This window comes from Micropterus salmoides, unplaced genomic scaffold (genome assembly GCF_014851395.1).
Source record: "Micropterus salmoides isolate LMB-PRFRI ecotype aquatic unplaced genomic scaffold, ASM1485139v1 Ms_hic_scaffold_11, whole genome shotgun sequence".
Lineage (NCBI taxonomy): Eukaryota > Metazoa > Chordata > Actinopteri > Centrarchiformes > Centrarchidae > Micropterus > Micropterus salmoides.
Window position 1 is genome coordinate 12,428,110 of NW_024040152.1, and position 18,212 is coordinate 12,446,321.

The following is an 18,212-nucleotide window of genomic DNA, read 5'->3' on the forward strand; positions in this document are numbered from 1 at the left end:
CTGATTTTTTTATTTATTTTTTTCCTGTCTGATTGTTGCTCCGTTTTGATCATTTTGATCCATTTGTTTTCTATTGTGCCTTTCTTGTCTTCTCTCTCACCTGCATACTCATTTATTTACCCCTCCTCTCCTTTTCTCTCCACACAGTTGCACCTACAGTTAGAATTGTTCCTCCTTCTGGCATTTTGCGAGAGGGCGACTCGCTGAGTCTCACCTGCTCCGTCACTGGGAACCCTCTGTAAGTCTGTGTATGTGTGTGTACATGTGCTAAACTGTTTTGTGTTGGTTTGATCTGCCTTCAGTTAAATGTCAACTATGTCCTACTTTTTCAAATAACATAATGACACAAACTGCTATAGAACCTGAAAATATGATACACAAAACATACGTACTCAAACAGGCACAGCACATGTACAGAGTCATGGCAGTAAAAATAACAATGAAATGCCGATATAGAAACCTCACTACGCTGAGTGTTGTGTGCGAATGATGGCCTGTTTTCTTATTATTAAAAAAATATTTAAAAGACTATTTCAGGTCTTGGTTTAAGGAGGTATGATGCCTTTTTGTAGTCACCATACTGCAACACGTAGTTTGAAAAAGAATTTCAATCATACATGCATTCAACTTCACTTTTCCCAAGAAATGAAACCGGCACATTTACCAGCCTGCCTGTGAAGCTTTTTTGGGATGTCCTAGCAGTGTGTTTGTGTTTTCTCTCATTCCAAAATGAATTCCTGACAAAATAATCAGAAAGTATAAAAGGTTTGTCAATAAACAAAGCATTTCACTTGAAAAGCTGCAGTGAGTCTTGACAAATCGGCTTAAGGATACACTGAAAGCGTTTGATTGACGACAACATGCAGAAGGTTGCCAAGTTCAACGACAACCCTTGCAAACACAAAATTTCATAATGAGAAAATGGGACTGCAAGTATACACATTAAAACTGTTTTGGGAAATAGTTTTGAGCTATGAGAATGACATTTAGGTCGTAACTTCACCAAACAGCTGGTAGCTGCAGGTAACAGCTACACCGATGAGGGTAAAATTGTTGCTGACTTTAGATGAGTTCAGATCCCACATTTACCCAGAGCACCTTTTCAAAGTGTAACTCAGAATAAGCTTGAATTTAGCGATCTAAAATGATTGCAGAAGTCATAGCCAAAGGTTGTCATTGATGTGGCCACAGACTGCAGAGAATAGTTTAGCAGTTCAACTGATGAGGTAGATAAGTATCTGGTAATGTTTTTTTGTATTTGCTTGAAGCAATTTTCAAAAAGAACAGGTCAGTTTGGACAGTTTGGATGATTTTAAACAGTTTGTTTAAACACAGCAAGACAGGGTCTGAAAGGAACTTTGTTCAAGTTTTTATTTTTCTGCAAGAAATTTTATCTTCCACATTGAAATGTATGGATTGAATGAAGGACTAACATTCAGCTCAAATATAAATTGTGTTGTACTTCAATGTTCAACATATTTACACAAAAATATTACATGCATCTTTGCATGCACAAACGACCCATGTCTGTCATCGCATGACAATCACTCCACACTAACAATCACTAACAAGCAGGTATTTAAAATTGGTTTGAAAAGCCACCATAGATATTCCCAGGGCAAGTTAGCCTCAATTAGATGGCATGTTTTTTGTAGTAGCCTACTGTAGAAAGTGTGACAACAAGCCTGTCAATGTTTTAATATGTATTAATATAAAACACTTTCCTAAGCCAAAGTCAAAGCCATGGAGTCTAGTTTATGTATCAATAGGATTGCAGCTAGTAACTTCAGCAGTAACGAATAGTAGCCTAAACAAACATAATCAAACGAACGGCATGCAAGCATACAACCACAGCATCCAAAAAACAACGTAGTAAAAAATGAGTGAAAGGTATTTGAAATTGTTTTTACAAAAATACAGTGACTGATTTGTGGACGTTGTGTTTGTACCAGATGCAAAGCAAACTGCGGAAAAAACGTCTCCGTTAATATTAATTAATGTTGACCTGCAAATAACTTGGGAGCTGTGCAGATTGAGATTTAGTGAAAATACAGATTCAGATACAGAGTCATTGTGAAAAAGACTCCGCAGTGTCTCTTCTGTCTATGTAAACTAAACTCCTTTGACTCCAAATAATGTTTTATCATTTTATTGAAAGTATTTTAACAGTTTCATTTATTTGCTGATTTACATCCCTTTGTCAAAAGTACAAGAATAAGGTGATGTGAACACCATTGAAAGGAGAACATGTGTGCTTTATCAGCCTTCTTTCTTGGAAACTACAAGTAACCAAGTACTTCTGATCTCCACAAATCTCAATAAACTCCCTCTAATTACCACAAGAACTATTCTTAGAAATGAACTCCTGAGAAACTTCATATAAACTACTTTCTTGGAAATGGAAAGGAGATATAGACTGTCCAACTGAGTATGACCACATGCTGTCCTTCACAAATGATGCAGATCATTCCTGAAGTTAAACCAAGGGTGTATTACCCCTGTTATCAAAACAATCAGGATATGGATTGTGCATCTAAGTTAGATCATAAACCAAAAGAGTTGTACTGTATCTGCGATATCACCTGACATTTAATGTCTGGCGGACGGATAAAAACCACCTGATCCATATTTTATTGCATGAAGGACAAAGAGAATAAGAGCTTTAGAGGGAGGCAGAGATGTAAAAGTGTAGTGTAAAAGAATACTAGAAATGAGTTTGGACATATAAACTTGTATGTGGCTCTGTGTGTGAGGGTAGAGCTACTAAACCCAATCAGCAGTCAACACTTTTAAGAGCCAGCTTTGAAACAAATCCTTTTTCTAGTGTGTTCACAGCCCTTTGTGCGCTATCCAGAAGGGTATTGGGTCCTAAGCTCTTAAACCCTCCCCTAGATGGTCCGTCTGTCTGTGGGCATCAAGTCCACTAAAGCTCCACAGTAAAGCTTCATGCAGCCAAAGTGTGTGCATGTGTGTGTGTTTGTGTGTGTGATGACTTAAGTGAAATCTCACAGTGAGGACTGGCTGAGAATCGTATTGGCCACAGCCCCACTACAGCTTTGTAACGGCTGGTTGAGGACACTGTGTGTGTGTGTGTGTGTGTGTGTTTGTGTGTGTGTTTGTGTGGTACGTGCACGCATATGTGACAGTGAGAGATGGGACAGGAGGCCATTCTGGACTCTGACCCTCATCTCACGCTGGCCTGGACACACATGCACACACACGCATTACAGTCCCCTTGTCGCTCTCCCGCTTGCTCCCTGGCCCTGTTAATTGCCTGTTAGGTATTAATGGCCAATTATATGCTACTTCCTTTTGAAGGAGGGGTACACTCATTGTTTGTCCTCTTATTAGGAGAAGAGATGCAGACGACGTTTTGTCATTTTGCTTAATTGCCTGCTTATTTGTGTGTTAGCGTTTGAAGGAATTACTGTGGGAGTACATGTGTATATATATGTGTGTGTGTGTGTGTGTGCGCTAGAGAGAGCGAGATTTTGTTTGTGCACGTTTAGTGTGTGTAGGATGAGTGAGAGAGTGTGTGTGACTAAGCAAGAGAGAGGTTTAATTAGACGTCCTGAGGGATTAGAACCCAGATGAGTCAGGATTGTAATCTGGCCAGGGTGGCATGAGCCATGACACTCAGCCAGACACACACACACACACACACACACACACACACACACAGTTTTGTTCGCCAGGATGTCTCTGTAATCCTCGCACCTCCTGTCTGTTCTGCCTGCCTGTCTTTCATGACCAATTCATTTTGTCTGCCTTCTCCCTGCCTTCATCTCCCACCCCACCATTTCGTCTTCTCTCTGTCTTTCCTCTACCTGTGATAACACTAGTACACAAACTACTTTTCATTTTCTTTTTTTTCCCACTATGCACATCTGACACCCTATTTCTCTCTCATCTGCCCTCCTTTCCCTCTTGCCAACCCTTTCACACAATCGCTGCCCTTTGTCCATCCATCTCATTATTTGTCAGGATGCATCCCTCTGTTGCCATTGGCTTATTCTCCAAACGCTTTTATACTTTCTTCTCATGTCATTGTCCCCCTGTGGGCTTCTTTACCCTCCTTATTCACCTCTCTTTTTATAGCATCCGTCTGTGCCTGTGCTTCATCCCTTGTCTCCTTTCCCTTTCTCATTTTTAATACCCTTTAGCACTTCAGGTTTTACTAAATGTGTTTAAGACTAGTAGTTTACTAGTGGTATTAGTTAGAGAGGTAGTTAACAGTGATTTGCCAGTTACTTGAGAAATCTCAGAAATTATTCATTACTTATTACACATTGAAAAAGTACTTATATCATTCATTGCTAAATATGCAACAGCAAAATGTAAAATAACTTTTGTTATTCAGTCCAGCTTAATCCAAGGTGACTTTAAACAACTCAGCCACACCCACATGTCCCGCTGTCTCTATTTAACAAGTGCAGAAAGAGAAAACATTATTATGGACATTATTTTGGAGGCAATTACTGACCCTCTGCATATTACACAAGTCCTATGCTTACAGTATAGCTGCGGTGTTTACAGTCTTTCCAACTCTAAACATATCCAGTTGATTTCTGAATGTAGGCTTAACACTTTTGCAGCTACATGTACCAAGTGTACATGTAAAGAGACAACATATGCACATTTGGAGTTATCGGTAGTCCTTTTTCTCCTCTTTTGGTAGAGGCTAACTGCTTCCCCACACCTCCAACCCCTTGCCAAGCTAAAACATCCCAGACCAGTCTCTCCACTGAAGACTAAACTGATATCATCCCAGTAAGAGAGAGAACAAGCCAACCCCCAAATTGTCAAAGTAACTAAGCGTTAAGGGGACTTGTAACTAATGTAATTACTAAATTTCAAATTGTAACCACATGTAACCACATTACTATAACAGATTACTAATGCATTACTGCCCAACACTGGTGGTTGTAGAGGCAATTGAAACACTAGTAGAAGTAATTATATGTGTAAATCTACAATCTAGCTGTATTTAAATGGCATACAATAGAGGCTTAACATTATGCTGTTGTAGGACTTGTTATGCATTTTGAAAATTGTAAAAAAAAAATAGAATAAAATAAAAAAGCTTGAGCCAGCAAATGTTTTGCATTTCTCTTTGATACAGACTTGAACAATTAATTGATTATCAAAAATGTAAATTTTCTGTCAGTTGATCAGTCAATTAATAGACAGATAATTTCAGCATTATCAATCAGTATACCTCTCTCTGTCTCCTTCCCTTCAGGCCGAGGAACATTCAGTGGTCTAAGATTAATGACACCTTACCTGAGAGGGCAGAGATTTCTGGCCCTACCTTTCAGATTTCCCGTCTCAGCCAATCACACAACGGGACGTACTTGTGCCAGGCCCAGAACAACTACGGACGCGCTGCTGATCATTATGCCCTATTGGTGTATGGTGAGTAATAGTTCATTTCATGTTACAAGTTCATAGAATTTCCACAAGTGTTTAAAAAGTTTGCTTCATTGATTCTTTTTCTCTATTGTTTTCATTTCTTGTATTAGTATCCCAGACAATTCTTAACTGTTCTGAATAATTTTACGTTCAATGGATCTTTTGTTTGTTGCATTTTTTGTTCTTGTGTTTTGCGTTTTAATTATTTTATTTTGCTATTTTGGGGACAAATCTTATTGATCCTTTTATCTTCCTAGTGTCTTTGGAGTCTGGCTACTCTGGCACTGGGCAATAGAACCATTCAATTGTGATGCGTGTCTCATCTGTCTTTCAGCTTTATTTGTTTTCCTGATTTGGTACACAGCAGGAAACCTCTGCTAAACCTCCTTTGCAATTGATTCAACAGAGATATTGATTCCACAAGAAGACGTAGGCTACCGTGCTCAGATACTAGTCACCAACATCATTATTCAGCGTATCTCTTGTAAAGAACCAATTTATCAAGTCTTCTGGACCCAATCCTCTCTTCAAGGCATTCAGAGTAGCTTAAATAAAGCACAAGATTTTGTGACAACTAAATGAACTTCACAATACAAGCTGACACATAGGAGACAAAGACAACAGAAGTTACAGTGCAAAGTACTAATGCAATGCTGAATCTGTTGAAACTGAGTTTTACATGGTAACATTTGGCAAAAAACAACAGTGGAACATCTGTTGCATTTAAAATTCAGGCGAATCAACTTTGCTTGTTGCTTGAGCAGAGGTATCAGAGGGTGAGGTGATGTGTCAGATGCGGGTATGGGGCTTTTGTTGTCAGTTTTCCAGGATGTTGCACCTAGATTCACCGGTGGTTGCTAAATTCTTAATAAAGGTTGACCTAGATAAACTGCACACCATGGCTTAAAGAGGATGACGGTGGAGCTTGCAACATTGCATGAAAATGTTGTATCACCATAAAGTTAGTTTTCAGAAAATGTGACAGATCGGCCAACTTTCTCTTGGAGTTTGAAGCCCGTTTTTACAAAAAAGGTTCTGATTCGAAATAATGTATTTTAATCCACGCATGAAACAAGAGAGTAAATGGGACAGCAACAAAGCTAGCTCATCATCAGAGGCTTCTACGGTTTCCCATACAATATTTTTGTGGTTTTGCTTAATCACTCAGCAAGTTTGCCATTTTGGTCTACTACCCTCCTGCTGGCTGCTCCTGTCATTGCATCCAAGCACCACTCCTCCATATTTGACGAGTTGGGAGGTTGGGAGTGAGAATGTATTGGAAGCAGAGGGACGGTTGGAGGGAAAAGAGACATGATATTTTACTATATATAACATTTTAGGCTGCTTTTGGTTAGCGCCCCCTCATCTCTCCGTCACATTAACGCTCTCTTTCTCTCCCACACGTGCAACACGCACAATCAACCATCGCATGCTCTTGTACAAACAGCACACATAATTGCAGCCTTCTACAGGCATCAAGGGTTGCAACAGTGGCAAGATGAAAGGTGACATCCCCACCCACATCCCTCCCTCTCTCTGTCTCTGTCTCTCTTTCTATCGTAGAAGGTTAGACATGTCGAGCTTTGATGTGAGTTGCCCCCTCTGTAGAAAAATGTTCTGTCTTTCTCCCTCCTCCTCAGCTTCCTCCTTCACCATTTTTAGCTGTCTTCTTCATTTGTTTTTCTCTTGTTTCCTACATTTCATCATTTATCTTCTTTATTTCATGCTGTTGCTCTGTGCTGGTCATTAATTTGATTTATCTTGCTTTTTTTACCCATATCCTCTGTTATTGTGAAAAAAGGGAACATTTAAAGTAAGGAATCCTGTCTGAAAAAACAAAATCCACAAAAGACCAGAAATCCACATAGCCAACATAAGCCAAGCTTCATCTCCTCTGCTCTGCACTCTGGATTTCCAGCAATCAGCTTCTTAATTCCTCCTGCTGAAGCCACACATCAGTGGTGCTTTGCTGTACTTCAAAAAATATGTGCTCGCCCACTGGGCAGATTGTTTCAAACCTTATCTCAAAGAGCTCAGAGTTGTTGATTCAGCCATCATATTAATCTGTAGACGACTGAAAGTCACTTTTCATTTTCCTGTATGTCACAACTAATAATTTGGCTTACGGGGTGTTAATTCTTTCTCCAGAAATGTCATATAAACTCCTTGCATTCAGGCTATAAAGTTTCCAGTGATATGTGTGTCTTTGCAAATGTTACATAACTGTAAAACAGTGTGTTTACTCTACATCACTGCATATGCAAATAAACCACCATGGATCATTTAATATGGTGTTAGTAAAGTGCTACTTTCTGATGATACAAATTTCATCAGTCAATATTAAAAATAAATATGATTCCACTTGGTAAAATATGTTAAGATGACTCATGACTCTAAAGTGTGTTTTTTTCATTCCAGCACCCACGTTTTTATAGTAGGTGTCTTTTTATGTTTTCTTTTTTTCAAATAGTGTATATCTCATTTTGTAACAAAGCTCTACACTTATTCCTAAAGGCTTTGTTGATAGGAAAAAAATATACAGTCTCTTCCCAATCTCACACCTCTTTTTGTGCCTTACTTTTCCATTCTCTGTAAACTGATTTTCTGTTTCAGTCATAATAATTTCAGTTTCTCCATCTCTCTATTTTTCTGCTTTCCTCCTTTGGCTCTCCTTTTTCTCTCCCTCTCCCCATTTCTTTCCTCAAAATCCTTCCTTTCATTTACTCTGCCCGCTGTTCTCACCTCTTTTACACCCCCTGTCCACTTCCTCTCTCCACTCCTCCCACAACCTTTCAACTGTTTTTCACCATGCCACCAGTTTGCCCTCTGTTCTCGGTTCAGCTGCAGTTCACTTTCTTTACTCAAAAAATGCCTAGGTTTCTGAGAGTATGGGAGAGTTAATGCAACAGAGTCAGGAGTCGGGGATGGATAGAGGGGAGGGAGGAAGGGAGATAGTGTAGGAGGAAATAATGGAAGGAAGAAAAGGGAAAGAAGAAGGACGATGGAGGTCAGACCCAGGTTACCATTCAGTACCACAGCCTGTCAGATAAACTGAATAGTTTAGTTGGCTCCCAGCCTTCCCAGAGGGAATCCCATGGTGCACTGGGGGAGGAAGGGGGACAAGGAGGGAGCGCTGGAGGATGTGTGTTGTAAAGGATGAATCAGCGGAAAAGGAACCATTTTATTGCAGGTGCAGAAAAACTACAAGTGCTCTCTCTCGTGTCTCTCCTTCTCGTTTCGTGTCAACCTTCCCTCTGTGAAAGTTATCTGCCATCAGGGTCTGTACACCGGGTACAAACTCAGCCAAAGTGCCTGCCAATTTGTCGCAGGTGCTTCAGGCGCTGCCACTTTATGAAGGGAGACGGGCGTAATGCTGGCGAAGGAGAACAGAGAGCGAGAGGTGGGAAACTCTCCAGGGAGCCCAGGCCATGGCAAGAAGACGTGATGCATTAAAGCTGAGCTCTATATGACTGGTCACACTTGTGTAACTCTGTGTGTGTCTGAGCGTGTTGATGTGTTTATGATTTAGAGAAAGAGAGTGAGAAATTTGGTGTGTGTGTGTGTGTGTGTGTGTGTGTGTTCAGAACTTAATACGATGAAATTAACTTTCAGCAACTTTCAGAGAGTCACTAATGATATAAATGTGACAAATAGTTTCAAATGAATCACAGAGCACACACACTCATACACACACATACACATTTCACAAACACACACACAGCAATTATTTGCAGAATGTGTAAAGGATGTGGCCTCTGTTGGTTGTTTCATCTCTGTGCCACCATTGTTAAGGAGAAATTGGATTTTTTTATGTGCATATATTCGAAAGTGCATGTGCATGCGTGTGCATGTGACTGGGAGGAGAATGTTGCAGATTGTCTGGTGAAAACCCGGAGGGCTCCCTTATGTAATTGAACTGAGCTGCTGCACTCAGATGAATCGCCAAGCCAATAAAACCCATTAGAATTGAATCGCATGAGAGTGTGTGGGAGATGGAGAGAGAAAGAATGAGAGAGGGAGAGGTAGAGATGGGGAGATAAGAATTGTTAGTTTGCATATATGTAACACACTTATGAATGTGTATGCGTGTGTATAATTATGCAAAACTGAGCAGGAAGTGAGCAAGGGGAAGAATAGTGAAACTAATGGTTTTATAGAAAGAGTCATGGAAAGCAGAGGGGAGTGATAGGAAGATGAAAGGATGGGTACATAGTCGGATGGAGAGGGATACTAGGTGACCAGGGATTAGTCTGTGTCTCCTTGGCTGTTGTAATGAGCCGTCAGAATAATTGGAATGAAAAACATAGACTTCTATTTAATGAAGTGAGACTTTCAAAAAGCACAGAATGAGAATGAAAGTGGAAAAAGGTTGGGGGCTAGTGGCAGAGGAAGCCAGAGAGAGATAATGCAGAGTCAATTTTGATTGAAAGAAATGGTCTTGAGTGCTGTTTTCCCTCACACATGACAATGCACCTATATTGACATATGAGTACATTTTGAATGAGTCTTTAGCCAATCAGTGTTGGCCTTGAATGCCTCAGCAGTGGACCTCTGACCAATGTCCAACATTCAGTGCACTGATTGACAGCTGGAGCCACCACTGCTCTGGGCAATGTCCTTATAATCAGGAACAGTGAACATGAAAGAATAACAGGACTCATCCAAAATGGCAGCGCACTATCCTCAGGCGCACTTCTGCAAGAATGAGATACGAAGAGAAACGTCATTATCGCACGTGCTGCCACATCCATCCCTGGAATAACATGGGCTGTGTGCCTGATTGGCAGCCATATAGTGTTAATGAATAACAATATGATGTGGGTGGGTGGGGGGGGGGGGACGCTGTTGGCTAAGAGAATGACAGCTGTATGGCATTTTCCTTAATTAAGTTGAAGAGAGGCAGGGGGGGAATGTAGTCACCAAGGAATGAAACCAGAGACGCAGTCAAATGAAGGAAAGTGGAGGATGGAGGGGTTGCAAATGAGGGGAAGAGAGTTTGGTTGAAGAAGAACAAGGGAAAAGAAGTGAGATATGTTGGTAGGAAGATAAGAAAAAGTTGGAAATAGTGAGAAAGAACAATTTTTAGGTCATTTGTAATAGTCCAGTTAGTGCACCATCCTCGGCCATTAATCTTCAAGCTCAAGTGACAAGCACACATACATGTATCCACACACACATGCAACATATTGTATAGCCATGCATACAGGAGAAGAGCAACAGACACATATACTTAGACAACTGTGGGATAATTTCTCTTCCTCTCTATTCCATTCCATGTCCATTCTTCCTTTCCCCCTCTCTCTCACTTCACTTCACAGAAAACTCTGCTCATCTCTTTGTCTTTTCTCACAAAATACACTACGCATCATGTACATTTCTTTACAAAGAGAAGAAGACCATTCTGGGCTTGAAGAAAGAAAAAAAAACAGACTGGGGGAGGTATAGTGCTGACATAAGAAGAGTGCAAAAAGAGATTGATGATCTCAGGGCCACTGGGAGAAAGGGAGAGAAGAGACAGAGGAACAGAGGAATACTTACCAATAAATTACTCCTGAGCAGAAAGGGCAGTGTGTGTGTGTGTGTGTGTGTGTGGGGGGGGGGGGGTGTAGGTGTAGGTAGGTGTGTGTAGGTGTGCTTTATGTCTTTGTGGGTGTATTATGTGTGTGTGGCCAATTATGCATTTGTGTGTAAGTATGCATGAACATGTGGTCTGGGTACGTGCATGTGTTTCAAAAGAAGCTGTGTGTGTTTGTGTGTGTGCGTCCTGAGACTTCACGTAGACTTCCTTGCACATTGCGGTTTTATAGAGACTGTTTGATGAAGTGGCATGTTATCCATTCTTAAAGTGCTGATGCACACACGCGCATTCACACCCACTCCTCCATCTCCCTTTTAGTTCTTGTCAGCCATTATTTTTGTCTTTAACGGCAATATGAACTTGTCTCTTTCTACCTCTCTACCTACCATTGTGTCTCAGCCATTGATTTGGAGAATGTGTCAAGATCCAAGCTATTGTTCGCCATTGAATGAGACAGTCCCTGCATGGCACTTTTCCATTGGGAATGCATCTGTCACAGACAATGTCTCTGTCTCTCCTGCCATTGTACCATAGAAAATGTGTCAGTGATAGAGAATGTGTTCCCATATATTCCAATTGCCTGGAAGATGAATATCACTCTGCCAGGTGGGTTTCTCTTCAGCCCAAGCTTTAAAGCATGTCTTTCCCATTATAAACATCTTCTTTAACCCACTCAGCTGGCATAGAGGCCTGCCAGAGAACATCGTTTATCTGTGTCCTTTTCAGGGGTCAAGATCGATTCCATTTCACATATGCAGTTAATTTGGAAATGTAATTAGTAATTATCAAAATGGTATTGGCCTCAATTGCTGGTCGGTGAAAAATAACTCTTTCCTTCTGTTCTTGTATTTTACATCTATTCCTCCTTCTCAAAACTCATTGGAAGAGAGAAGCTCAATTAATATTCAACCATAATAATGCATGTGTCATGTTTTATAGGCAGTAGTAACTTTGCTGTAAAGCCCTGCAGCGCCTTTGTTGAAATGTCACTGCATGTTGTAGATAAAAGCATTTGTGTATGTGTGTGTTATCCCATTCCCTGTCTGTCTGTAGAGAATGTGTCAGTCACTACCACGGTCCCTCCCACTCCTACCACCCATCCAATCACCTCCCATCCCACCACCCCAACCCTCCTAACATCCAGCTTCGCCCCGGACCCAAAAGGTAACGCATACACACCTTATTATTCAGCATCTGCTACCCTCCATCTCTCTCCTCGTCCTTCCCTGCTCTCCTTTGGTGTCTTTCACTCCCCTGCTCATTTGATGACTCTCATGTGGCCCACACACACACACTTTTTTTTGCTGCAACCTTCCTTTGCCCTGCATCTACATGAGCGTACGTGCCTGCAGACACTTGGGTGTGCATCGTGCGCAACCTCCCACTCTCTCCCTCTTTCTTATCACTGGCTGTTTGATGCTCCCCACACACACATTGCACAGTCAGCATTTTTGTGTGTGTGTGTGTGTGTGCATGGTCTGGGGAGGGTCTTGGTGCTTGGTAGGTACTGTTGATGAATCTGCATTAAGAGTTTAAGAAACTGGCAACGCACCCAGCCTTTAGCTGACTGAAGCTGGCCTCTGGAGGGCTGTGGAGGGTTGTGGAGATGCTACACAAACATATTTATCTGCAAACACACACATATACAGAGAGAGACCGAGAGGGAGAGAAAGAAAGAAGATCTGGGATCCAGGTGGTTGTCTAATCGTATTCTCCCAGATGAATGTTACACAGCAGGAGAAAGAAAGGCTGTTGGCACTACTCTGCTAAGTGCGTGTGCATGTGTGTGTGTGTGTGTTTGTGTTAAACTATACACTACACACTAAGTAGTTCCCCTCTTTTTTTTATCTATAGAATTTATTTATCTCACACACACACTCACACAAACACATGCTTCCTGTAATCTGTTCTTCTTTCTTTCCATACCTTCGCTGCACTTTATCTCCTCTCTCTTACTTAAAAGGAGAGATGTAGCGAAGGGAGCAGGAGCATCCTTCTTGTTCTTCTGTTGCAGCTGCCGCCGACTGTGGCAGGTTGAGGTTGTTCACCTGCTGGGCATGTGTGGAGATGCTTGAACAGTTTGGTGAACATTTAGTCAATGCTGATGTATCATCTGAGGAGAAACAACGCACTTTTTAATACTGTCAGTCATTTCCTCTGGAGCTCTGGGCTGCGGTGGATTAAGAACAGGATGGCGTGAGGTAAAGGTATAGTGCTTGAATCCTTGCCTTTTCATCTGCTGTGAAATATTGCTTTGGCCGACTGCTCGATCCTGTCCTGTGTGCCTGCAGATGCGGCAGTATTCATTTTATCAAACACACACCAATACTTGATCAAACACAAAAGCAGGAATGTGACACACTTTTTCACAATGCTCAATGAGCCACTTATCCAAGAAATATATGCATAAGAACGCACCGTCTTTCAGCTGTCAATCCCTGTACCCCTTCCTCATCTTCCTTTCCTTTACCTCCTCCATAACTCTCTCTTTCTCTCCTGATCTCCATGTGTTAGCACTGTATTAATGATTCATGTTTTAATTCCGCTCTGTCAAGGTCCAAGAGCTGCATCAATAACTCCGTGTCCTTGTCTCCTATTGACCTTACCAGCTCTTTCACGACACCCCCTCAGCCCCCTCCAAAATGCTTTGGCTATTGTCAGCCATTATTTACTGGTGAAACTGTACACAGACACAAACTTGGTCTTAAGTGTGTTTCATAATCTATAGTAGGGCTGCAACTAACACTTAATCTTTCGATTCTTTTTTCAATTAGTCGATTAATTGATTCCAAAAATTAACATCCCAATTTACCAGAGCTTGCAGGTGATATCTTCAGATTGGTTGTTTTATCTGACCGACAAATTATTATAATCATTATTATCAAATTCTGTCAGCTGACAAATTGCTTAATTGACTAATCATTTCAGTATTAACCTACACATTATTTTATTATTCTTCTGCTTTTGTTTTAGTAATTGTCATAAAGTAAAGTTCGTACAAGGTGAGGTTGACATGACTAATTCCTTACCACTACTGCAATTTTCTACTACAAAGTGTCACACAATTTAGCTTGACTTATTATCTCTCTTCACTCATCTTGTGGTGAAGTGTTTGATTTCATTTCTCAGGGCTGCACTGCTCTGGGTGTAAACACACTCAAAGTTCCCCCTCATTCAAAATGCATTGTGTTGTTGACAGGTGCTTGGCTAGAGTGGGTTTGTAGAGGCTCACATTCTTATTTCTTTATTCACTCTTCTCATTTCTCCATCGTTTTCTCACCCATTTTGACTGTATGGCGTTTTGTGCAGTGGGGGTGATGAAAGGTGATAATGCAAGTTAAGTGGAAGATATCACCTTGTTCCCTGTACTCTCCCACATGCTGGTGTTTTAATGTTCTGTCTCTCACTTTTTATATATTTTCCCTACTTTGCCTGCACTTTCCCTTTATCTCCATATTTCCCTTTATATACCCCACACTCCACCTACACATAAAATTTGTTTCTTTTGTTCTTTCTCAGATCCTGGTGCAGTGGTAGAAACTCACAGTGCAGTACCATATGCAGTGATAGGTGGAGTTCTGGCACTGCTGGTTTTCACCATCATCTGTGTCCTCATTGTCACCATCTGGTGCTCTGTCCGACAGAAAGGTAACACATGCACAAACACACTCACAAACACACACACCAAGTAATGCAAAACTTTCTTTCACCTCAGGGGACACATTTTAGCAGTATTTTATCACAATTTTCATAGGCACGCTTTCTTATGTCTCCACTTTCTGGCATAACATGCTGTGAAAAAATCATTGCAGGGCAGTTACACCCATATTCTTAGAAAATAATCTTTTAAACTGAGGTGTAAAATTGTCAGCGCAAAGCAGACAGGATTGCGATGCTCCTCTCCAGGCGGGCACTGTCCATGATGGACGACCTTGGCCCTGATAGTGGATAGGATAGGATGGGGTGGGAAATGTAGGTGTGGTCCCCATGTTTTATGACTATATGTTAGTGTATCAAGGCTCATCTATTAAAAGCAGCCTCCCTGCATTCCCTATCTTTTTAAGTGCCCCCATGTTGGCAGCCTTTGACTGTGCACCACAGCTGCCAAGAAATGATCCGGGAACAGTGTAGCAGGCATTACTTACTCTGTGGCTAGACAAGCCATCAGTCAACATTCAGTATGGCTTGACTGCCAATCAGCACAGAGACAGGACCATTATAACCAAACCATGTTGAGACAGGGCCATTAGGGGTTTGTATTCGGCCAGTCGTGACTGTCAGCATGCCAGTCAACCTCTGCGTTAAAGAGAATGAGAGTGTCACTCACCCCTGGAGTGAAGGGACACTCAAGCAGGAAGAAGACTCGAGCAGTTCTTGCTCTCTGTAACCTGTAATGCACCGAATCATTAATCATAAAGAACTGAGAGGTGTTAAAATGTATGTAATGGGTTTTCTGAGTGACGCAAACATGCCATTGTTCTCTTGTACCTAACCTTCCCTCCACCCTTTTCTGCCAATCTCTCCTCCCTCCCTGTCTTTTATTCTCTATTATCTTCTCCACCTGCCCATCCTCTTCTGCCTCTTCTGTTCACACATCCATCCCCTTCCTTAAATTTCCGCTGGTAGGCTCGTACCGTACCCGAGAGCCTATTCTTGCTTGGTATTGACCTAACAATCAGTTAACTAATGAATTAATCAGTTACAGGTATGGTACTCAATAATATTAGGGCTGATTGGTTTGATTATGCTGCATGGCGCTACAATGATCATGACGCTTTGCCACCTAACCTTCCCCCTCCAATCTCCCTCTTGGTCTCTCTCTCTTTCTCTCTGTCTCTCCCTCTCGCTCCCTCTGTCTCTTTTCATTCAGGTTCCTATCTTACCCATGAGGCCAGTGGGTTGGATGAACACGGTGAGGTGCAGGAGGCCTTTCTCAATGGGAACGACGCCAGCCAGGGCAAGAAGGAGTACCTACTGTAGCCCTTCTCCTTCCCTATTCCCTTCTATTCTGACCTCATCCCTCTATCTCTTACTCTCCCTGTATTTCACCTTATATACAGTATACACACATACACTTACATATACAACACGCCATTACAGGCGGCCTTCTGAAAACGACTGTATACAGATACTGCACATAGCCGATCCATCCCACTCCATTCCACTCCCTACCCTCCTTATACACACACCCAGAGACAGACTCAGAAAAATAGAGCCTATAGACCCACCAGCCATTAACGACTGTGCCATATACTGTAAGTCGGAGAAACTGGGGAAAATGTAGAGAGCGAGGGGGATGGGTGAGGTGAAAGTAGACAAAAACTACATGATGCCATAATTATTTTGATCGAGAGGGAAGTGGGGAGCACAAAGAAAACAGGCACTCTGCAGTCGCCAAAGTGGAAGGGGAATTAGAAAGCGGGTGACTGCTATAATTCCATGCCTGGAGAAAAACATCCATTTCACAATGCTCAATCTTTAACTGGCGGACAAAGTGTGAGCAGTGGTGGGGGTGTTGGCGGGGGGGGGAGTTGACCAGGAGCTATTGAGCGGTAGACGCTAGAAAATTAAAATTTTTGCAATTGCCAAAGTATCTTGCCCACAGAGCGCAACTCATAAATAATTCCCTAACAACACTGGAGGTGTCCATACTATATGAACAGGCTAACTGTCCTGTTTTCTATCCCTGTTGGGTGGCCTGCCAATAATTTTGGCTGGAAAAATGAACCCCCCCCCCCCTCGCTGCAACAGTGAGGAAAAGGCAGTTCTCTTTCCTTGTAACTATCGCCCCCTTTCTCTCTGTTCACCTGTTACCATCCTCTCCCCTCTCCCTTATATCTCTCTTTCTCTCTGTCTGTCCCCCTCTATCGCTCCTCCTTTGTTGGCTCCTAATAATGAAAGGATTAGTATTGGGCTGTGTTCCCGACAAAGAAGAAAGGAATATGACTTGCTAAGGCATTAAATAAAAGCGTAATTATTTTAAAATGTCATTAAGAGGATAAAAAAAAGGTTTAAAAGTCTTAATAAGTAGGACAAGGGGAGTGATAGCAAAAGGAATGAATGAGAAATAAATGGATGGATATTTTTCTGAATGATACCACACATATGCAGATACACACGCACATTCATACATACAGTAAACATGTTGACAGAACAAGTATACATATCTTTGAATTCCTTATTTGTATAAAAAAGAACAGCAACATAAAGTAAAGGAAACTTTTAAGAATTAAGAAAAAAGTTTACTATTGAAACGCATTATGAAGCAACTATACTAACACAGAATATTAGCCTATAGAGGTGAAAAGCCGAACAAACTACTGTCCAGTGAACTTTAAAGAAAATAAAGAAAAGAATAAAAAAATCATTTGTCTTTATGATAAACCAGAGGTCTTATTGCTTTTTTATTAATTATTATTATTTGAACAATTATGATTGTTGTTAATGTTATTATTATTGCCGTTGTTATTATTACAATTGTAAATGTTAAAGAAATGTACACTTCCCATGGTTTGTTTTTTGTTTGACTGTAGAGAAATTGCTGTCTTTTTTCACTCTTACCTTTCCTCTCTTTCCCAGTCTTTCTCTCTCTTCGTCTCCTGTGCCTAGTCGTCTCTTCTCCTGTCTTTCACTCTTGTTTATTTTAGAGTCCATGTGTCATTGTTGATATATAGCTAACTATTTCTTTATAGGGGAAAGATACAAAGCACGACAAAATAAAAAAGAATTCAAAAATAACCTTTGGGATCAGACTGGTTTTTGAATGTGTTTACTGTGTAATTAGCAGGTGCTGTTTTTGAAATCCTGTGAAAAGAGAACAGGAGATGGAGCATATGATTAGATCAATGGGGAATAGTGGAGTTATAGGAGGGAAGATAAAGATGAAGGCGGCGGAACCAGTTATAACTGGCAGCTCATTCCAAATAGATAGAATAAACAAAACAGAAGGTTCTGTGGCGTAGCTAATGAATCATAAGAACAGATAGTGGGGACGAAAGGGTGACAGGAGGGTTGAGTCAGATGCACACAGAAAAATATGACTCTGCCATTAACTTCCACGCAATCAATACCCGATTCTGTCGAGAAGCACTCAACATGTCCATCTGTGCGCAGGGCTAGATTTGAAAGCCGCCGGAGGTCACCGGGTGATAGATCGATGTGTTTCTCTTCTATCGATGGCAAGGCTCCATGGTCGGCTGTCATAAAGACAGATTGTCAAACG

At 41.3% G+C, this 18,212-nt stretch overlaps 1 protein-coding gene across 4 annotated transcripts in view; it reads left to right on the forward strand.

The window, feature by feature from the left end:
* The window catches only part of cadm4 (cell adhesion molecule 4), a 147,499-nt gene extending 129,771 nt beyond the window's left edge, over positions 1-17,728 (forward strand). For 2 of the 4 annotated variants that reach the window (XM_038710939.1, XM_038710938.1), the window contains exons 5-9: positions 148-238; positions 5,243-5,415; positions 12,044-12,154; positions 14,510-14,638; positions 15,861-17,728. In XM_038710939.1, the coding sequence (XP_038566867.1) occupies positions 148-238; positions 5,243-5,415; positions 12,044-12,154; positions 14,510-14,638; positions 15,861-15,970 (614 nt within the window). In that variant the 3' untranslated portion in view covers positions 15,971-17,728. Of the gene's footprint in view, positions 1-147; positions 239-5,242; positions 5,416-12,043; positions 12,155-14,509; positions 14,639-15,616; positions 15,696-15,860 lie in introns of all 4 variants that reach the window. The other 2 variants (XM_038710940.1, XM_038710941.1) reach the window with 2 other exon arrangements.
* Positions 17,729-18,212: the final 484 nt, after the last annotated feature.